The sequence below is a fragment of the Heteronotia binoei genome, chromosome 15 (assembly GCF_032191835.1).
Source record: "Heteronotia binoei isolate CCM8104 ecotype False Entrance Well chromosome 15, APGP_CSIRO_Hbin_v1, whole genome shotgun sequence".
Classification (NCBI taxonomy): domain Eukaryota; kingdom Metazoa; phylum Chordata; class Lepidosauria; order Squamata; family Gekkonidae; genus Heteronotia; species Heteronotia binoei.
The window spans coordinates 46,217,575-46,238,495 of NC_083237.1; the positions used below are offsets into that span (position 1 = coordinate 46,217,575).

At 46.6% G+C, this 20,921-nt stretch overlaps 1 protein-coding gene across 2 annotated transcripts in view; it reads left to right on the plus strand.

Moving 5' to 3' along the window:
• Positions 1-20,921, plus strand: part of MPP3 (MAGUK p55 scaffold protein 3) — a 107,920-nt gene that overhangs the window by 68,690 nt on the left and 18,309 nt on the right. The window contains exons 13-14 of one of the 2 annotated variants that reach the window (XM_060256288.1): positions 5,249-5,413; positions 9,571-9,651. In XM_060256288.1, coding sequence (XP_060112271.1) covers positions 5,249-5,413; positions 9,571-9,651 — 246 coding nt within the window. The remainder of the gene's footprint in view (positions 1-5,248; positions 5,414-9,570; positions 9,652-20,921) is intronic. The other variant, XM_060256289.1, reaches the window with a different exon arrangement.

Genomic DNA, 20,921 nt, shown 5'->3' on the forward strand with positions numbered 1-20,921 from the left:
CAGTCCCAGACTAATGGGTGGCGGGGAGGGGTGGCGATGCTTATTCGGGAGACTTTCTCCTTCAGGACACTCCCTGAGACACGGATTGCTGGCATTGAATGTGTAGGCCTGGTGTGGGATGCTGAGGAGAGCTTGGCCATTTGGCTGGTGTACCATCCAACTAACGCACCACGCAGTGTCCTGCCTGGCTTGATGGAAGCTATATCCGCCTGGGCATTGGAGCATCCCAGGCTATTGGTTCAGGGAGACATCAGTGTCTATGCAGAGAATATGACCTCCTCTCAGGCTAAGGACCTGGTGTCCTCCATGGCAGCACTAGGGCTCTCCCAAGTTGTTTCAGCTCCCACAGATCAAGCAGGTCGCACGCTAGATCTTATCTTTGTCTCGGCAATTGGAGTGGACTGTATTACAACGGATGTAGTGCCATGATCAGACCACTTTGTCCTGAAGGCCCGGCTATCCTGTTTAGGCAGCGAGCGGATTTACGCTCGCCCGTGGAGCCAAATGGACCCAAATAGGTTCCAGGAGGCTCTGCGGGATCCAATTCCCCCTGGCAGCCCATTGAATGAGCTGGTGGAAGATTGGCATAGCTGTCTTTCTGAAGCCATTGATGTGGTCGCTCCCCGGCACCCTCTCCGCTCCCGTACCAACTTGGCTCCTTGGAATTCCCTGGAGCTGAGGCGGATGAAATGGGAACTGAGACGACTAGAGAGAGTGTGGCGGAAGGCTCGGGATGAAGCTACAAGAACATCTTTTAGATCGTTTATGAAGACTTATGAGATGGTGACGAAGTCAGCAAAGAAGGAGTTCTATGCTGCCTCCATCGCTTCTGCAAAATCGCACCCAGCTTGATTATTTAGATTAATTCAGTCTTTAACATCTTTGCCTCAGGGCATGCCAAACGCTAGGGCAGGGTTTCCCAAACTTTTCTTTCCCATGGCCCGGTTATTTTTGCACTTCTCCTTCGTGGCCCACTAAAATTTGGAGGTGGAGCCAGCAGACTTTGGGGGTGGAGCCGGGCGAGGAATTATGTCATTTCCTGTGGTGTCAAGGACCAAGTGATGTCACTTCCAGGGCACTCCCCCAAACCTGCCTCTTCTTTGGAAGTAAATTCATTTTCAGAAAAATCTCTCTGAAACTCACGCTGAGCCAAAATGGGGGTGGAAAGTGGGCGGTCCTCTCTTTTCACCCCCACACCTGCATGCACCTATCTGTTTGTCTATTCTTCTCCAGCTTGCAAGCACTCCTAATGCCCATATTCAATTGCCTGCACCACCTACACATCCCTTGCTCAACAGCACTGCCCAGAGTATGCAATTGGGAGTGCTGTTGCCATTGCCATCAGGAATGTCAGCACTGTGTACCACCCAAACTGGGCCCTGGCAGCTGCTCTACCTCAAAATATACTGACACATTTAGTAGGCCCTTCCTTCAGCTGCTACTACTGGAACCTTGCCTCAAGCTACAACCAAGCTTGCTTGGTTTCAAGAAAATCTTTTGACAGCTATTTTTCATACTTTTCTTTGGTTAAAACTTGGAGAAATTACTGTGAAAGGTAGCATTGTTTTGCAATTAATGAATTAATTTCAAGTTATATGAAGTTCATACAAGCTTTTCTGTAGTTATCCCAAAAAGAATATTTATGAGGGGCTTGCAGCTTTTTACTGGCTGTGTTTCCCATGCCTTTAAAAGCAACCTGTTATGCAGATACTTAGCCAGTGAACTACTTTAATCCTTTTTAATATCTACAGGAGGAGTTTAATTTTGGTGTCAGGCAGCTGTTAAAAGCAGGACCAGTAAAATGGTGCCAAGTTCATAGTACCATCTCTTTCAGTGCTGTTGAGATATACTGCAGTAATCTCCATTAATCTTTTTCTGCCCCACACCTCTTACTCTCACTCACTCACACAGGAATCTCATAGAAGGCCACCTGGCTACAACTGGGGGTGCCAACTTTTCATTGGCAGAGCTCCTATGTTTGCAAGGGAAAGGGAAAGAATGAAATGGAAGGAAAGGAAAAGAAAGACATGGAAAGAAAAAAACATAAAATAAGAGGAGCCATGGTGGATCAGGCCAGTGGACTATCCAGTCCAAAATTCCCTCATACAATGTCCAAAAAGCATCAGAATGTCCACCAGTGGGGCCAGGACACTAGAAGCCCTCCCACTGTTGCTTCCCCCACCTCCCAACACCAAGAATACAGTCAGAGCATCACTTGCAGGGAAAGAAAGAAAGAAAGAAAGAAAGAAAGAAAGAAAGAAAGAAAGAAAGAAAGAAAGAAAGAAAGAAAGAAAGAAAGAAAGAAAGAAAGAAAGAAAGAAAGAAAGAATGAGAGAGAGAGAAAGGAAGGAAAGGGGGGGCAAAGAAAAAAAAAGTCTTCCTCACCATCAGATGACCCCAGCCAGCAAAAATTCTGCCCAGGGGTTGTTTGGTAAAAAAAAATAGCTACTAGAATGCCCACTCCCTGCCCCTCCCGGCTGAAAAAAACACACACACCCTTCTTTGCCGCCCAGGCCTCCCAGGGAAATCTCCCCAAAAGAACATACTGCAAGACCCATGAAAGCTCATACCTTGAAGAACAATGGGTCTAAAGTGCCAGTGGATGCTAGCTTTTCTCTCAAACACTGGGAGTGGGGGAGAAGGAAGGAGAGGCAGCCCAGCTCCTCTGTGCACAACATAGAGATGGGACGGGGCTAACTTTGGCTTTTCTTGTGACCTGGTAGTGAGGCTTCCAAGGCCCGGTACTGGGTCATGACCCTGCAAATGGGAAACACTGTGCTAGGGAATTGGATATAGGCTGTGTGGCTTTTGCGGATTATTTTGCAGATAAAGTCTTGTCGCTCTGCCGCGACCTTCCAGCCACAATTGATACAATAATGGAACTAGAAACCCCTTGCCTGTCTTCAGGTCCAGTTTTGGACCATTTCAGCCTGCTCTCCCAGGATGAAGTTGACAAGACCCTGGCTGCTGTGAAACCTACCACTTGCCCCCTTGATCCTTGTCCATCATGGCTGATTAAAGCCTGCAGTGACAGCATACGAACTCCCTGAGGGAGATCATCAACTTGTCCCTCTCAACAGGGGCATTCCCGGGGGCCTTGAAGGAGGCAGTGGTCCGTCCTCTCCTGAAGAAACCATCTCTGGACCCTATAGTCCTAGCAAACTGCCGCCCAGTTTCAAACTTGCCATTCTTGGGCAAGGTAGTGGAGAAGGCGGTGGCAACGCAGCTTCAGGCTTTCTTGGAGGATGCTGTTGTCCTGGATCCCTTCCTGTCTGGCTTCTGCCCTGTCCATGGGACGGTGTTAAGTCGCCTTGGTGGATGATCTCCGGAGGCATCTGGATCGAGGCAGTTCAGTGCTACTGATCCTTCTTGATCTGTCAGCAGCGTTTGATACGGTCAACCAGGAAGTGTTGGCCCACTGCCTCGCTGACGCAGGGATATGGGGGCTGGCCCTACAATGGCTGGTCTCCTTTTTCCAAGGTCGGGGACAGAGGGTGGCGCTTGGGGATGAGCTATCCCAGCGGCACCCATTACAATGTGGTGTGCCACAGGAAGCAATTCTCTTCCCAATGTTATTCAACATCTATGTGCGCCCCCTTGCCCAGATCATCCGGAGGTATGGGCTGGGGTGTCATCAATATACAGATGACACCCAGCTCTTTCTGCTGATGGATGGCCACCTGGATTCAGCCCCAGAGGAATTGGGTATGGCATTGCAAGCTGTGGCTGGTTGGTTGCAACAGAGCTGGTTGAAACTGAATCCATTGAAGATGGAAGTGCTGTGTCTAGGTTATAGGGGGCTGGGATCAGGGATCAGGCTCCCATCCTTTGATGGGGCTCCATTGATGCCCCCATCGAGGGTGAAGAGCTTGGGGGTATTTCTGGATGCCTCTCTTAACTATGGAGGCCCAGGTTACCACCACTGCCAGGTCGGCCTTTTTCCATCTGAGGCGGATCAGGAAGTTGGTCCCGTATCTCGACCCCCACGATCTGGCCACAGTAACCCATGCAATGGTCACTTCCAGGCTAGATTATTGTAACTCTCTTTACATGGGGCTTCCCTTGACCCTCCTCCAGAAACTCCAGGTGGTGGAGAACGCTGCTGCATGGATGTTGACTTCTTCGCCTATACGGGCACGGATCCATCCTGTGCTGCGTGAACTGCACTGGCTACCCATCGAGTACCGGATCCAGTTCAAGGTGTTGGTACTAACCTTTAAAGCCCTATATGGCCAGGGGCCAGCATACCTTTGGGACCGCCTCTCCCTGTATGAGCCCCGTAGGTTCTTATGGTCAGCAAACCAACAACTTCTGGAAATACCCGGCCCCAGAGATGTCCATCTGGCCTCAACGAGGGATCAGCTTCAATTCCGCAGGGCCTGTAAACAGAGCTCTTTCACCAGGCTTTCAGCTGAGGCAGTGGGCGTCACTTGTTACTGGCCTCCCCCCCTCATTCCATCCCAGCACTACAAGATCTGCTGGACTTGGACAATAGGTCACATCTATGAGGCAGAATCTGCCATCTTAATCTTTGTAATCTTAGATTTTATATTTTAAATTGTTTTTTTACTGTTTTTACTATAGACCGTTTTTATGATGCAACCCGCCCTGAGCCTGTTCTACGGGAAGGGCGGGCTAAAAATCAAATCAATAAATAAATAAACCAACAAAGTTTAATTCTGGGTAAAAGCTTCTGTGTGCCTGCTGAACTGCTGGAAGCCCCCAAACCCTAGCAAAATGCCTGATTTTTAGGGACTCTGGAAACATGGCCCTGCACCATTCCAACCCTGGACTGATCTAATAACACATCAGCTGTACATTAAAATTAGGAGTGGAAGTTAATTTTTGCACACCATGTATTTGGGATATTACAATGCTGGGAGTTTTGACCAGAGGCCTCTCCACCATGTGATCTGTGCTCTGAAACTCTTACCACTCACCTGGCCATAGCCAATCTTTGTCTGCATTTAGAAGCCCAGTGAAGATTTCTTCTTTAGGCAAGCTTTGGGACTGTGAGCTTCTCCACTTCCCCTCGATTTCTATTCTGGTTTTATGATTTTATTGTATTTTTAGAAGAATCTGATAATACATTTTTTTAAATTTAAAAAAAAGAGGAGAGGAGGGCTTGATTTACTGCAGTTTGAGAATTACCAGATGACTGTGTTGAAGGGCAGTCCAAGCTAAGCAAACCTGCAATTCAACGTTGGGTGAAGTGTGGTGACAATAACATCGCTTTTGGGCCTTGTAGCTGGCTTGCGGCGGAGCTTCCGGCTGAGCCGAAAGGAGAAGCAAAGCAGCCAGCCCGAAACCAAGCAAGCTGAACCGACTCAAACCTCTGAACTCCTCACGTATGAGGAAGTCACCAAATACCAGCAGCAGCCGGGTGACAGAAAGAGACTGGTGGTTTTGATTGGTGAGTCACTCTGTGAGGGAGGGATGCAGTTGCCTTTCCCGGGGGCGGTTTCTAAAATGTGATGCCAGAGCTCAAAGTCCTCTCTTACCAAACCTCAGAGGAGAGAAGGCTAATCCCCAGAGGTGCTTGTCTCCTCAGCACTCTGGAGGGGAAGGAGGGCTGATTCATCACAATCCTTATTTCATAGGCTGTCGCACTAGCATTTCAGAGATGGCACCCGTCGTAGATGGAACCCAGGCAGTTTCAAATGACCGTGTACATTTTATTGCCTAGAAAACCAATGGCAAAACGTGCTGGGTGAGAAAAGTGTGGATTAGATTGTTGTAGTCATGCAGGAGTCATTTTCTGTCAGCTTTGACCCTTCAACGTTATGAAGCTATCTGCACCTATTTATATAGAATTTGTACGCTAGGCTCCTTGGAAGCATTTCCTTATGTATATGGGCTTTCAGGTGGTCCTTGGTTTGAGATTTGTCTGGGCTCCAACTTCAAGGCCCATCTTTCAACACAACAACAACAACAACAACAACAACAACAACAACAATAATAATAATAATAATAATAATATAATTTTTAATTTGTATCCTGCCCTCCCCGCCGAAGCAGGCTCAGGACGGCTCACAACATAGGCATTTCAACAATTAAAACATACATACTATAACTCAACCATTTATAAAATTAATCATCATTAGTCACAGACCTCTATGTGGGACATTCCACACTAGCTGAATTACCACCAGTTATCACCATTTGATTGATTGATAGATAGATAGATAGATAGATAGATAGATAGATAGATAGATAGATAGATAGATAGATAGATAGATAGATAGATAGATAATTTTATTTGTATCCCGCCCTCCCCGCTGGAGCAGGCTCAGGGCGGCTAACAGCATTATATAAAAACAAAGTTACATCCAGCATTCAAATTTCTGACAAGTTTAAAATCAATCAATCAATTAAATTAAATTAATAAAAGTGCTATTGCTATTCGTTCTTTTGTGGTGGCGGTTATCCTTAGCAGCTTCTTTCTTCAGCGAAGGCCAGTCGGAAGAGGAAGGTCTTGCAGGCCCTGCGGAATTCTTCAAGGTCCCGCAGGGCCCGCATTTCCTCTGGGAGTTGGTTCCATAGGCTCGGGGCTACAGAGGAGAAGGCCCGATTGCGGGTGCATTGCAGCTTCACCTCTCTTGGTCCGGGGGTGGTCAGCAAGTTTTTTCCAGTTGACCTTAGTGCTCTCTGTGGTTCATATGGGGAGAGACGGTCCCTAAGGTAGACAGGTCCTCGACCATATAGGGCTTTAAAGGTAATGACCAGCACTTTGTAATGAACCCGGTATATAACTGGCAGCCAGTGCAGCTCGCGCAGCCCAGGCTGTATGTGCTCCCATTTAGGGAGCCCCAGCAACAGTCTGGCCGCTGCGTTCTGCACCAGCTGCAGCTTCCGGGTTCGGTACAGAGGCAGCCCCATGTAGAGGGCATTACAGTAATCCAGCCTCGAGGTGACCGTTGCGTGAAGTACCGTTGCCAGATCTTGGCGCTCTAGGAAGGGAGCCAACTGCCTTGCCCGCCTTAGGTGGAAAAAGGCTGACTTGGCAGTGGCTGCAATCTGAGCCTCCATTGATAATGAAGGCTCCAGTAAGACTCCCAGACTCCTAACCCGGTGCACCGCTTTCAACGGCGCCCCGTCGAAGACCGGAAGAGGTATTTCCCCTTCCCGGGCGCCCCGACCCAGGCAAAGGACTTCTGTCTTCGCTGGATTCAATTTCAGCCCGCTCCCCCTCAACCATGTTGCCATATCCTGCAAGGCCCGGTCTAAATTCTCAGGGACGCACCTACAGTCATAAGTGGGGCTCCAGAGATCATCGTAATGACCCTCCTGTTCTCCTGTCCTTTTGACTCTCATGATTCCATTCTTCCCAGGAGCCAGGGGTGGAATTCTAGCAGGAGCTCCTTTGCATATTAGGCCCCACACCCCTGATGTAGCCAGTCCTCCAAGAGCTTACAGTAGACCCTGGAATAAGAGCCCTGTAAGCTCTTAAGAGGATTGGTTACATCAGAGGGGTTGGTCTAATATGCAAAGGAGCTCCTGCTAGAATTCCACCCCTGCCAGGAGCTGTTTTGTTTTAATTTTTTTTAGCTTTTTAGAAGTACATGCTCTGTAGGCATTTTTATTACTGAACCTAACTGTAACTTGTATATGTATCGAAGATGGCTCTTTCTTTTTCAGGATGGCACGTGCAAGTTTTCATTTGTTGTAGGGACAAACAAAGTAATAACTGTATGGTATTTTCAAGGCATAAGGAATGATAGTGTAGTATCATCATCCTGAGAGCCTCTGAAGAACTTTGAGCATTGTAGAGATCTGGGGAACAGGAAGCAGGGGTGGAATTCTAGTAGGAGCTCCTTTGCATATTAGGCCACACACCCCTGATACAGCCAATCCTCCAAGAGCTTACAAGGCTCTTTTTTGTAAGCTCTTGAAGGATTGGCTACATCAGGGGTGTGTGGCCTAATATGCAAAGGAGCTCCTGCTAGAATTCCACCCCTGACAGGAAGTATCAGTACAGCTCCTCTATCTCCGCTTCCAAAGGGAGCTCCCTCCACACCAGGAGAGTGGCCTAAGCTGTCCACATTGTGGGTGTGTGCATACAGAGTCAGCGTGGTGTAGTGGTTAAGACTCTAATCTGGAGAGCTGGGTTTGATTCCCCACTCCTCTACATGCAGCCAGACACAGTTCTCTCAGAGCTGTTCTCTCAAGGGCAGTTCTTTCTGAGCTCTCAGCCCCACTTACCTCACAATGTGTGTGTTGAAAGGAGAGGAAGGAAAAGAGATTGTATGCTGCTCTGAGACTCCGTTGGGTAGTGAAAAGTGGCATATAAAAACCAGCTCTTTTTCTTACTCTCCCTTCAGAAAGAGACATGAACATCTTGTTTCATAGAATAGAATCATAAGGTTGGAAGGGATCTCCAGAGTCATCTAGTCCAACCTCCTGCACAATGCAGGAAACTCACAAATACCTCCCCCTAAATTCATAGGATCTTCATTGCTGTCAAATGGCCATCTAGCCTCTGTTTAAAAACCTCCAAGGAAGGAGAGCCCACCACCTCCTGAGGGAGTCTGTTCCACTGAGGAACTGCTCTAATGGTCAGGAAGTTCTTCCTAATGTTGAGCTGGAAACTCTTCTGGAGCCACAGAAAACAATTCCACACCATCCTCTATATGACAGCCCTTCAAGTACAGTTTCAGACATAATGGTGAAAAATGGAGATGGGAAGAAAAAGACACCATTGTGCATCTTGTTCCTTCCATCATGTTCCGAGGCCTACCCCCTATCATAGGTAAAGATTTTAATGTAAAAAATGATTTTTTAATTTTTTTTTAATTTATCAACAATTCAAAATACCAGATTAAAAGAATAAAAGTTCACTCTACAACTTATTATCTGGAATTGCGTCATTCAAAGTTAGATATTCTACCACCAGATGCCACAATGCAACACATTTTTCCTGTTGTTTTACATAGCAGGCATTGAAAGTATGTCTAGTACATTTACTTAATACCAACATTTCCCATAACTTATTCTGCCACATTGCAAGTGAAGCTACTCTGTTCTCTTTCCACTTACATGGTGCGTCTTGCTCCTTCCATCATGTTCCAAGCCCTGCCTCCTGGCACAGGCAGAGATGTTAGAGTAAAATGATGAAGGCCCATTCCGGGCCGTAGCCAGGATTCCAAATTTGGTGGGGCTACAGGCAGGACTTTTTTCTTTAGGGGGGCCGGGGGGCCAGGCTCTCGGCACTGAAGCTGGATCTCCCAGGAACCAAGCTGGGCTGGGCAAGGGATGTGCCATGAGAGCTCTGGCCGGGCGGCAACAGTGTCTGGTGCACCCTCCTGTGCACTCCGTCTCTGACAGCAACTCTGCAGGGCTTCCCTGACCGGCAGTGGAGGATGCGCAGCCCACAGCAGTAGCAGGCACTGCTTGTCAGCAGTGGGGGGCTGATTGGCAGGGCTTTTATGTTTACAGAGGGGTTTGATCGGTGGGGCACTGTAGCTACAGGCCTGGGCCTATCCCCAGCATGTATTTCCCCCCTTCCTTTTGCTATAGACCACTGTGTCCATGTGCTCTGCCCTGACACATCTTTCTTTTCTGTCCCCCCAGGTTCTTTGGGGTCCCGATTAAATGAACTCAAGCAGAAGGTGGTGGCTGAGAACCCCCAGGAGTATGGGGTTGCGGTGCCACGTAAGTACCATTTTTAAGCACTGTATCTCCCCTCCTCCCACTCTCCTTCCATAGCACTGGAATCATTTATTTGCAACCTGACAGCTCCTGATGGTTTCCCATGCGCACCCTGAGAAGTGTAGGGTTGGCAGGCTCTCTGGAGTAGGCGTAGGATGGAGAAAAAGTTCCGGGCAGCAGCAGAAGGCAAGGAGAGCAAGAGGCAAACACTATGAAACAGTAGTATTCAGAGGGTGTTTTTACAAAGGAAGAAGAATTTATTCTCACATTCAGACTGAGATGTGGTGTCTGCTTCAGCAAAGCCCTTGAGATTGCTCTCCTATTCTTGGTATATGAAATTGGACAAATATTCCGCTTAACCATTCTTGGGTGGCTGAAACTGGGTGCGGAATTACCCATATGGCTGCACCCAGTTGTCAGAGGGAGAGAGAGAGAGAGAGAGAGAGAGAACACTATTGAAACCAGCAAGATCAAGGGAAGAGAAACACAACTGGCAGCTTCCTAACATGGAACATGTAGATGCTTCAAAGCCTCTGTTATTGTTAAACTGTTCCCAAATGCAGCAGCATTTTCCGTGATGGGTCAGAGCTGATCCCCCATCTGTTCCTGGTGTGAGATGGCAATCATGCGCTGAGTTAAATGTAGGCATATAGCAATGCGCTAAAGGAATCACGAAACATCCCAGAGCATCATAAATCATGTGCGTGCATGCGTGCGGTAGACATAATCCTGTCCCAATGCCCACTTCAGCTGCCCATTTCTGATTTGAGAACTGCACAGATGGGCCTTTGATCCACTGGGGATCCCAAATGCAGATGGTGTCTTCTACCTTGAAAGGTTACTGAAGCACCTGAGCTGGGGGGGGAATGCTTCTCATGCCAACTGGAGGGGGAGGGGTTGCTTGCCGCCTTGCCATGGGATTCTCCTTGCTCTGTTTACTGCGATTCTTAGGATACTCTTCAGAGGGCACCCAGTCCCCAGTGCACTATAACTAGAGAGTGTTGATATGGAAATAGTATTTGAGCTGTCAGATAGCTGTCTCAGAACAGGCAAGGCCTCGCTACTGCTGTCAGACTTATGAGAAGTGGAAAGGATCTCTACCACCCCAAGCCTTGCTTGTGGAGGGAGTGATGGAGTATACATTTGATAAATAAAATAAAACCAAAATTCATCTCAGTGATCAAACTCCACCATCCACTGGACTCATCTAAGAAACCCAGATCAAGGGAGGCTGATTATGGTAAAGAGGGCAAAGCAAAATGGCCTTGGGTGACTTCAGCAAGTGAGCCGTGCTGCGTATTGCAAGGGGTGGCTGTAAGTCCCAGGCTGTCTAGCCAATTGGTCTCAGTGATCAAACTCTTCCATCCACCAGACCCATCTAAGAAACCCAGATCAAGGGAGGCTGATTATGGTAAAGAGGGCAAAACAAACTGGCCATGGGTGACTTCAGCAAGTGAGCCATGCTGTGTATAGCAAAGGGCGGTTGTAAGTCCCAGGCTGCCTAGCCAGTCTAGTTTAGGGGGGAAATTCCTTCCTGACTCCAGATTATAGTGATCAGTCAAAGCCTGACTGACTGATTTCGCACTAAGCTTGTTCTGGGTGAAGAGCCCTTTTGCTCCAGGGGCTTCTCTCCATTTTCGCACAAGTTGCCCCGGAGCTGCAAGTTGGTGCGCCACTATTCCTCAGCAAGCGAGATCCTCTGACAAGCGGTTTCTGCTTGCTGTGGAAAAGTGGCACGCCGAGGCAGCTTACACTAAAATGTAGAGAAGCCCCGGGGGCAAAACGGCTCTCTACCCGGAACAAGTCCTAGTGCGAAATCAGTCTCTGAAAGAAATCTACATTAGGTGACTCCAGAACAAAATGCTATTTACCAAAAAACCCTTGGTGGTTGTGACACTTCTTGATGCTCTTGGGAGGAAGATAAGGAGAGGACTCCCGAAATGAACATGTTGGGGGAAATAAACTCTTCCTGACCCCGCTGAGCCACTAATAAAAGTTGCTGAAGTCAATTTCAGATACATCACTGTAACTTTTTTTCTGCGCTGTTTCTAGTTTTTTGTGATTCTAGTTCTGTTGTGTGTTTATGGGCAGTCACCTGCTATTTGACTGCATTCCCGCCCCCCCTCCCCCCCCCCCCACTATGCAATGACCCTTGAGTCTCAACAATTAAGATGGGCTGTAAATCAAATAAATGTTCCAGGCAACCCATCCAAGAGTTTTCCATTCCTATAGTAAGAAGACCTGATTTTCACCCTGGAGCTCTTCCATAAAGCTAAAGAGCTTCTCTGCTCTCTTCGACATGCTCCTTTTCGGTGCTGAACCTCTGCAGTCTAATGTTACTTAGAAGCTTGTGTTCTTCGGTTATATTTACTGCGGGTTGCTAAGAGTGAAAAAGTGTCATTTTTTGGTGCTGAGAGCCCATCTGGGCCAATACATAGTTGTTAGTTTTGTACAAAAGCTGTCGAGCAGGACAGATTTAGAAGGAATGAAGGTGGGGGGCAGAACTGGGGATGGCTCACCTCCAGAGCATCCTTATGTTTCTGTATCTTACTGCCACTGAGGGGTCACTAGCAGAGCATCTGTTTGGTATGCAGAAGGTCCCAGGTTCAATCTCTGACATCTCCAGTTTAAGGGATTAGGTAGGAGGTGATGCAAAGGACCTCTACCTGAGACCCTGGAGAGCTGCTGCCAGTTAGAGAAGACATGACTGACTTTGATGGGCAAGTGACTTGCCATAAGTCAGGTTCATGTGTGTGGATGCAAGTTTCTGAATTTAAAAATGCACCGCGGTTGTCTGGGGAGCTCTAACTAGATATATTGTTGCCTCACCTTCTGCCTTTTTTCCTAAGCAGAAGAAAAAGGATCTGAACACAGATCTTGATCAGTATTCCCTCTAAGTGGTGGAGTCTTGTGAGCAAAACTTCTACTTTGTGAGCTACTGGCATTAAAGTTGTGAGCTACTGCATAAATTAATTTGCTCTCTAGGGCCATTTTTCCTGAGCTGAGACAAAAATGTGTGAGCTGGAGGCTAACAAATGGTGAGCTAGCTCACACTAACTCAGCTTAGAGGGAACACTGATCTTGGCTGCCTTTATGTTTTCCTTTATGACATCATACGGGCAAGAGGACATGCTTCCATTCCTGTCCATTGTGGCTTTTACCCCTCCTGTTGCTAGATTCCGTTTGTGCTTGTCTTAACTTATGGCTGTGTTTAAAACCATAGGCATAACCCACTGGTACATAGATTGGAATATTGGTTTCAGAGTGGGGGGGACACACATTCATGGGAAGCTTGACCCCCCCCCCCCCTTTCTCCATGCACCACAAAAAAACCTCTATAAATTCCTAGGAGGGGAAAGAGCCATTGTTAGTTTGGTTGTAAGTGCTGAGTTTTCTCTGTGATAGATCTGTACCCTGTCTTGCTTTCCCCAAAACTACGTTTGCATGGAATTTCAGGAGGAAAGAAATACCTTTTAATCTACGGTGTCTGCGGTTTACATATGCCCTAAGGAAGAAAGAGGAGGAGAAAAGAGAGGATGTAGAAGTTAACAAATAAAAATGGAGTAAAGGGTTAGGTGTGAAAATGACAGATAAGATTTGGGAAAAAGAGACATCCATCTATTAAGAGTGTTGCAATTTGCACCTCTGTGAGGGAGTCTCAATATAATTTATTATATAAACGGTGCATGAGACTAGTGAGATTAAATAGAATTGACCAAATTAATTCATTTCACTTGCTGTTGTGCTTTCTGTTCAGATTTCCATTGGAACGCTGGAGTGGTGAAGTGGTTAGAGTGTTGGACTAGGATCTGGGAGACTCAGACTCGAATCCCCACTCTGCCATGGAAGCTTACTGGATGGCCGTGGGCCAGTCACACACTCTCAACCTAACCTACCTTGCAGGGTTGTTGTGAGGATAAAATGGAGGAGATGAGAATTCTGTCAGCCACTTTGGGGTATAAATGAAGTAAAGAAACAAAATATGTCTTGGGTGATGGTGTCTGCAAGTTTAGAAGTTTTAGTCACAAGCAAAGCATGTAGTTTTCCAAATGATGGGGCTCAGTCTTGGCTTTGAAAAAAAAGTTCTAGATAGATTTGCCAGTTTGCTAACTGGATATTTCCGCTTTCAGATTACCACCAGTGTTCCCTCTAAGCTTAGTTAGCGTGAGCCAGCTCACAGATTTTTAGCCTCCAGCTCACACATTTTTGTCTTAGCTCAGGAAGGATGACCCCAGAGTACATTAATTTATGCAGTAGCTTACAGTTTTAATGCCAGTAGCTCACAAAGTAGAATTTTTGCTCACAAGATTCTGCAGCTTAGAGGAAACATTGCTTATGCATCCCTGCCTGTGCTCTGAGATCTTCATCAGGGGCACTTCATGCCCCCCACATACCGAATAAAAGCAAATAGTAGTCACCTCTCAGTGGTGGTGTCATGATTATGGAATAGCCTTCCAAGGCATGTTCATGTGGCACAATTGTTACTATTGTTTCGGTGTCAACTGAAGAAGTTTTTTGTTTTCCCTTGGCTTTTGAGTGATGGTTGGTTTTATGGAGGCTGTTGTGATCCTGTGATATTCAGTGGTTGCATTGGAACAACGGCTATAGTTTCAACAGCCTTTCAGGACGTTTACGGAGTTTATTGTTGCTGATGTTTGTAAGCTAGATTTTTGTTTTCACCTGATTCCTGCTGCGTCTGAGGCTCTGTGGAATGTGATATTTGTTGCATTATAGCGTGTTCCAATTTTTAACATTTCAGCACATTAGAAATTTTCATAGGAGATGGGCCAGAATTCTTTTAAAGCAACTCATTAAAAACTGCTGCTGCACAGAGACTTGCATTTTCTTCCTCTCTTTGTGCCAATGTCCACTTTCATCTCTCACCTGCTGTAGTGAGCAGGTTTCCAGCTACGTTGCACTGCAGGTAGGGCAGAAGAGGGAAGGCAGAATACAGGAGGAATGACCTAAGGGAAGCAATTACTCTGCCGGAGGGTTTAGTTATTGGGACAGGGCACGCTCCAGGGACTCTTCTTTTCCACTCTTTTTGCTCCTGACCTTTAGAGAGAGAGCCATGTTCCATTTTTTCCCCATTCCTCTCCATGCATCTGCTGATTGGAAGGTATTCTTTATAGCATTTCTGCTTTTAGAAATAGTCAGTCTGGAAAGGATTGGCAGCAACGATGCCGGGGAGATGACAGAGTGAAAAAAGCAATCAAGTTAACACCGTTTCACTGGGGCAACTTGTTTTGCTCCAACTGCATTAGAAAGAAAAAAGGAAATCTGGTTGTCAGCAGTAGCCCAAGATTTAGGCGAGCGATGATAGCTACATGATGCAATTTTGAAGAATTTAATGAGAGCAAGAATGCTTGACAAAAGTATGACTGATGAATAATAGAAATATTTGTCAAACGCAAAGTTTGCCTATAGAAAGAGAGTACCAGTTTTCTGGGGAACTAATGAGAAGATTATATAAACGCTAGTAGTATCAGGCCAGATGTGGAATATCTTTTCAGGCTTCAGTTAAAGGCACAAGGGAAAGAAGATATTGTTGCTGAAGGCAAGGCTTCTTAGCACAAAGGAAAGGTTGGAATTAATGAGATGTGCATCGGAGGAAGGGCTGTGTGACTCTGTGCACTGAAAAAGAATATAAAAATTTTGCACCAGATTCTCTGAAGCAGAGAGCAAATTGGTAAGAGGATGTAAGAGCAGGGAGCTGGTCAGCAATGCATATTAGGATACTTCAGGACCCAGGACAGCTCCCAGTGACTGTAGAAGTTGATATGGTAACTATGCAAGACCAGGGAGGTGGTTAGGCTAGTGTACTACAGTTGAGCTATTCAAAATCCTAAAAGATGATGCTGTTAAAGTGATGTACACATTATGTCAACAAATTTGGAAAACACAACAGTGGCCACAGGATTGGAAAAGATCAGTTTATATTCCAATCCCAAAGAAGGGTAATGCCAAGGAATGTTTAAACTATCGCACCATTGCACTCATTTCACATGCCAGCAAGGTCATGTTAAAGATCCTACAAGCTAGGCTTCAGCAGTATGTCCATCGGGAACTACCAGAAGTTCAAGCTGGGTTTCGGAGAGGTAGAGGAAGTAGAGATCAAATTGCCAACATTCGATGGATTATGGAGAAAGCACGGGCGTATCAGAAAAACGCCTGTTTCTGCTTCATTGACTATGCTAAAGCCTTTGATTGTGTGGTTCACAACAAACTGTGGCAAGTTCTTAAAGAGATGAGAGTACTAGACCACCTCACATGTCTCCTGAGAAACCTGTATAAGGGTCAAGAAGCAACTGTCAGAACAGGATATGGAACAACTGATTGGTTTAGAACAGGAAAAGGAGTTCGACAAGGATGTATATTGTCACCCTGCTTATTTAATTTATGGTATGGTAACAATATCTATTTATATCACCTCTATCCCTAACCCATATGGTAACAATATCTATTTATATCACCTCTATCCCTAACCCATATGATATTTTCTATACCCCCCTCCCTCCATTACTAGACTCCCGCCGAAGCTATATACTTAAAGTTAACTTATAAAGGTACCCTTAACTATCAAAATCTAAATTCATATTCTAACTTTCCCTAATACTTATTATTAAAAAATTGTCCAATGTCTTTTTACATTCCATTCTTTCTCTACATAACTTCTAAATTTCTTCCACTCATTTTTAAACACTTCCATATCATAGTCTCTTAGTGTTCTTGTTAATTTATCCATCTCACTCCACGATAAAACTTTCAAAATCCAGTCCCATTTCTCTGGTATTATTTCTTGCTTCCTCAACTGCACATACAATGTCCTAGCAGCTGAGAGCAAGTGCCAAATTAGAGTTCTATCTTCTTTTGGAAATTTTTCCATTTGTAATCCCAACAGGTAAGTCCCTGCTTATTTAATTTATATGCAGAGTACATCATGCAGAATGCTGGCCTGGATGAAGCACAAGCCAGAATTAAGATTGCCGGGAAAAACATCAACAACCTCAGATATGCAGATGACACTACTCTAATGGCAGAAAGTGAGGAGGACCTAAAGAACCTCTTGTTGAGGGTGAAAGAGGAGAGCACAAAAATAGGCTTGAAACTCAACATCAAAAAAACTAAGATCATGGCATCCGGCCCCATCAAACCTTGGCAAATACAAGGGGAAGACATGGAAGTAGTGACAGACTTCACATTTTTGGGATCCAAGATCACTGCAGATGGTGACTGTAGCCATGAAATTAAAAGACGTTTGCTCCTTGGGAGGACAGCAATGGTGAACCTGGGCAGTATAATAAAAAGTAGAGACATCAGCCTGCCAACAAAAGTCCGTATAGTCAAAGCGATGGTATTCCCAGTAGTAATGTATTACTGTGAGAGCTGGACCATAAGGAAGGCCAAGCACAGAAGAATAGATGCTTTTGAGACATGGTGCTGAAGAAGACTCTTTAGAGTCCCTTGAACTGCAAGAAGATCAAATCAGTCAGTCCTAAGGGAAATCAACCCAGACTGTTCACGGGAAGGTCAGATGCTGAAGCTGAAGCTCAAAAACTTTGGCCACCAAATGAGAAGGGAGCATTCCCTGGAGAAGACCCTGATGCTAGGAAAGACAGAAGGCAAAAGAAGAAGGGGACGGTAAAAGATGAGATGGCTGGACAGTGTTACTGATGTGTAACAAACACGAATTTGAGCAGACTCCGGAGGATGGTGGAAGAGAGGAGGGCCTGGCGTGACTTTGTCCATGGGGTCGCAAAGAGTCGGACTCGACTGTGCGACTGAACAACAACAACAACTACAGGACCTGGGACAGCTCACATAGACGTCAGATGTTGTTATGCTCAATAAATCTCCAAGAAGGTCTTGATGTTTTCTGCAGCTGCCAAGAGAGGCCCGTTTGGGACTGACCAGGAATTGTGCCTCCCACGTTATTTGTTGGAGGCCTGTAAACAGATAAATGTTTGGATGGCTTAGTAAAGGTAAAGGTAGTCCCCTGTGCAAGCACCAGTTGTTTTTGATTCTGGGGTGATGTCGTATCACGTTTTCAAGGCAGACTTTTTTTTACGGGGTGGTTTGCCATTGCCTTCCCCAGTCATCTACACTTTCCCCCCAGCAAGCTGGGTACTCATTTTACCAACCTGGGAAGGATGGAAGGTTGAGTCAACCTTGAGCCGCCTACCTGAACCCAGCTTCCCCTGGGATCAAACTCAGGTTGTGAGCAGAGCTTGGACTGCAATACTGTAGCTTTACCACTCTGCACCACGGGGCTCTCTTGGATGGCTTAGTAGGTGGGTTCAAATTTCTTACCTGAGTCTGACAACTTGTCCTCCTTACAAAGGTCTAAGGGGAGGCTTTCTTCAGGCTTTCTGGCTAGGATCCAAAGATTTGTGCAGTCCGAGCAGAAGATCATGGAGCACAGTGTTCCACTTTCATGGGAAAGAGTCACCACTTTCCCTCTTGCACATCCCCCAGAATTGGCTGCAGAGCTGTGTGTGTGAAATTTGGGATCTGTGAAAGCAAGTGAAATAATATGATCTTTGGAGATGATATGATCTTTGGATCCAAATCTGTAGCTCTGGGAACTTCCTGATTTGAGGTTGTTATTGTTGAGGTCGCCGTCAAAGGGATAAGCTGAGGATTGGATCACAGCACCATGTAAATTAGGTGAATATGTGGGTAACTGGGTGGGATTTTTCTTCAGTTTGCCAAATTTAACTCATGCCAACAGTGTGTATAGGAGCCAGTGTGGTATAACAGTTGGACTAGGATCTGGGAGATCCAGGTTTGAATACCCACTCTGCTGTGGAAGCTCACTGGGTGACCTCTCTCTGTCTGTCTGTCTCTCTCTCTTTGTCTCTCTCCCTCTGCCTCTCTCTGAGGCTCAGGAGTCACATGTGGCTCTTTCAGAAATAAATAGATGCTATAGACAATACAACAAAAAAGACTGTGTTATGTATTATAATAATATAATAATAATAATTTTTTATTTCTATCCCGCCCTCCCCGCCGAAGCAGGCTCAGGGCGGCTCACAGCATAAAATACACATTACATCAGTTTACGTTATAAAAACATGGTTAAAACAGTTATAAATTATTAAAATTAACATAACAATATGGCGTTGTAAACATTAGATTTCGTAACATCAGATAATAAAAACATTTCCAGCAGCATACCTAGCTTTATTACTGATTCTATCGCTAGTTGAAGGCCACCTTAAAAAGGTGGGTCTTACAGGCCCTACGAAATTGATCTAAACATCTTAGGGCCCTCATCTCCTCGGGGAGTTGGTTCCACAATAATGGAGCGACGACAGAGAAGGCCCGATCCCGGGTGGCCTTCAGTCTGGCCTCCCTTGGCCCAGGGATATTCAACTGGTTTTTCCCAGATGACCTCAGTGCCCTCTGGGGCTCATATGGGGAGAGACGGTCCCTCAGGTAGGTAGGTCCTCGGCCATATAGGGCTTTAAAGGTGATAACCAGCACCTTGTAGCGAACTCGGTATACCACTGGCAGCCAGTGCAGCCCGCGCAGCCCCGGCTGTATGTGCTCCCACTTTGGGAGCCCCAGCAACAGCCTAGCCGCCGCGTTCTGCACCAGCTGCAGCCGCCGAGTTCGACACAAGGGCAGCCCCATGTAGAGGGCGTTGCAGTAGTCCAGTCTCGAGGTGACCGTAGCATGGATCACCATTGCCAGGTCACGGCGCTCCAGGAAGGGGGCCAACTGCTTTGCCCGTCGAAGATGAAAAAAAGCGGACTTGGCAGCGGCCACTATCTGTGCCTCCATTGATAATGAAGGCTCCAGAAGAACCCCCAGGCTCTTGACCTTATGTGCCGCTTTAAGCTGCACACCGTCAAGGACCGGCAAAGGGATTTCCCTTCCCAGGGCACCGCGACCCAAGCAAAGGACCTCTGTCTTCGTTGGATTTAACTTCAGCCCGCTCAGTCTGAGCCAACCTGCCACGGCTTGCAGTGCTAGGTCCAGGCTTTCTGGGACGGAGCCAGGCCGGCCATCCATTAGTAGATAGAGCTGGGTGTCATCAGCGTATTGGTGGCACCCAAGCCCAAACCTCTGGGCAATCTGGGCAAGGGGGCGCATATAAATGTTAAACAACATCGGGGAGAGAACTGCCCCTTGTGGCACCCCACATACTAGTGGGTGCCTCCGGGACCGCTCCCCCCCAATGGCCACCCTTTGTCCCCGTCCTTCGAGGAAGGAGGAAAGCCACTGTAAGGCCAATCCCCCAATCCCCGCGTCGGCGAGCCGGCGGGCCAGTAGCTGATGATCAACCGTATCAAATGCGGCCGACAGATCCAACAATATCAGCACCGCCACGCCGCCTCGATCCAGATATTAGATTCAGGTGGGTAGCTGTGTTGGTCTGAACGCAAGGTTGGCCAAACTTCCTTAGCGTAAGAGTCACATAGAATAAATGTCAGATGTTTGAGAGCCACAAGACATGAACTCCAGATGTCTGAGAGCTGCAAGGCATGCAAGAAGGAAGGAAGAAAGGAAAGGCGGGGAAACAGCAAATAGATGAGGAAGGAGGGAGAGGTGGAAAGAAAGCAATTTTAACTTTAAATGCATTCTTTAAGTCACCAGCTGACTTGGCGTGGAGAAGTGATTTAAAGAGAGAAATGCCTCCTCCAAGATGGCCAACGGGGTGGTGGGGGCTTCAAGAGCCACAAAACATGTGTGAAAGAGCCATATGTGGCTCCTGAGCCTCAGTTTGGCCACCCTGGTCTGAAGCAATAGAACAAAGTTTGAGTCCTGTGGCACCTTTAAGACTGTACTGATTGGCAGGCTCGGAGTATCAGGTACTAGAAGTCAGGCCAGGTAGAGTCATTCAGTCCAAATATCGGGGCTCCAGAAAGTCAGGCAAGACAGAGTTGGTGGTTGAGTGTTTATCATACACTTTGAATTCACACCTAACAGCCTCCATTGGCTGATTGTTTTTATAACCATAATCTTAAGGGTCATGCTTGCAGCCAGATGCTCAGAACTAATCCTGCAACTACTCATTTTTGTTACCAGCAAAGCAGCTGGTGTCAGACTAGAAGTCGTGCACTCTGCTGTCTCTCCTGTAGCTCTGTTTTCAGCCTCTGTCTATGGCGCTTTAAGGGTGTGGATGATACTGGAGGGCTAGAAATGACCTGTTGAATCAGGGTTTGTGTTGGTGGCTCTGCATCGGATGTTGACTGTGAATCCTGACAAACCTACAGCTCATCTTCCTGTTTGCCAGCTTCTGCTGGCTTTTGCAACATGGGTCTCCT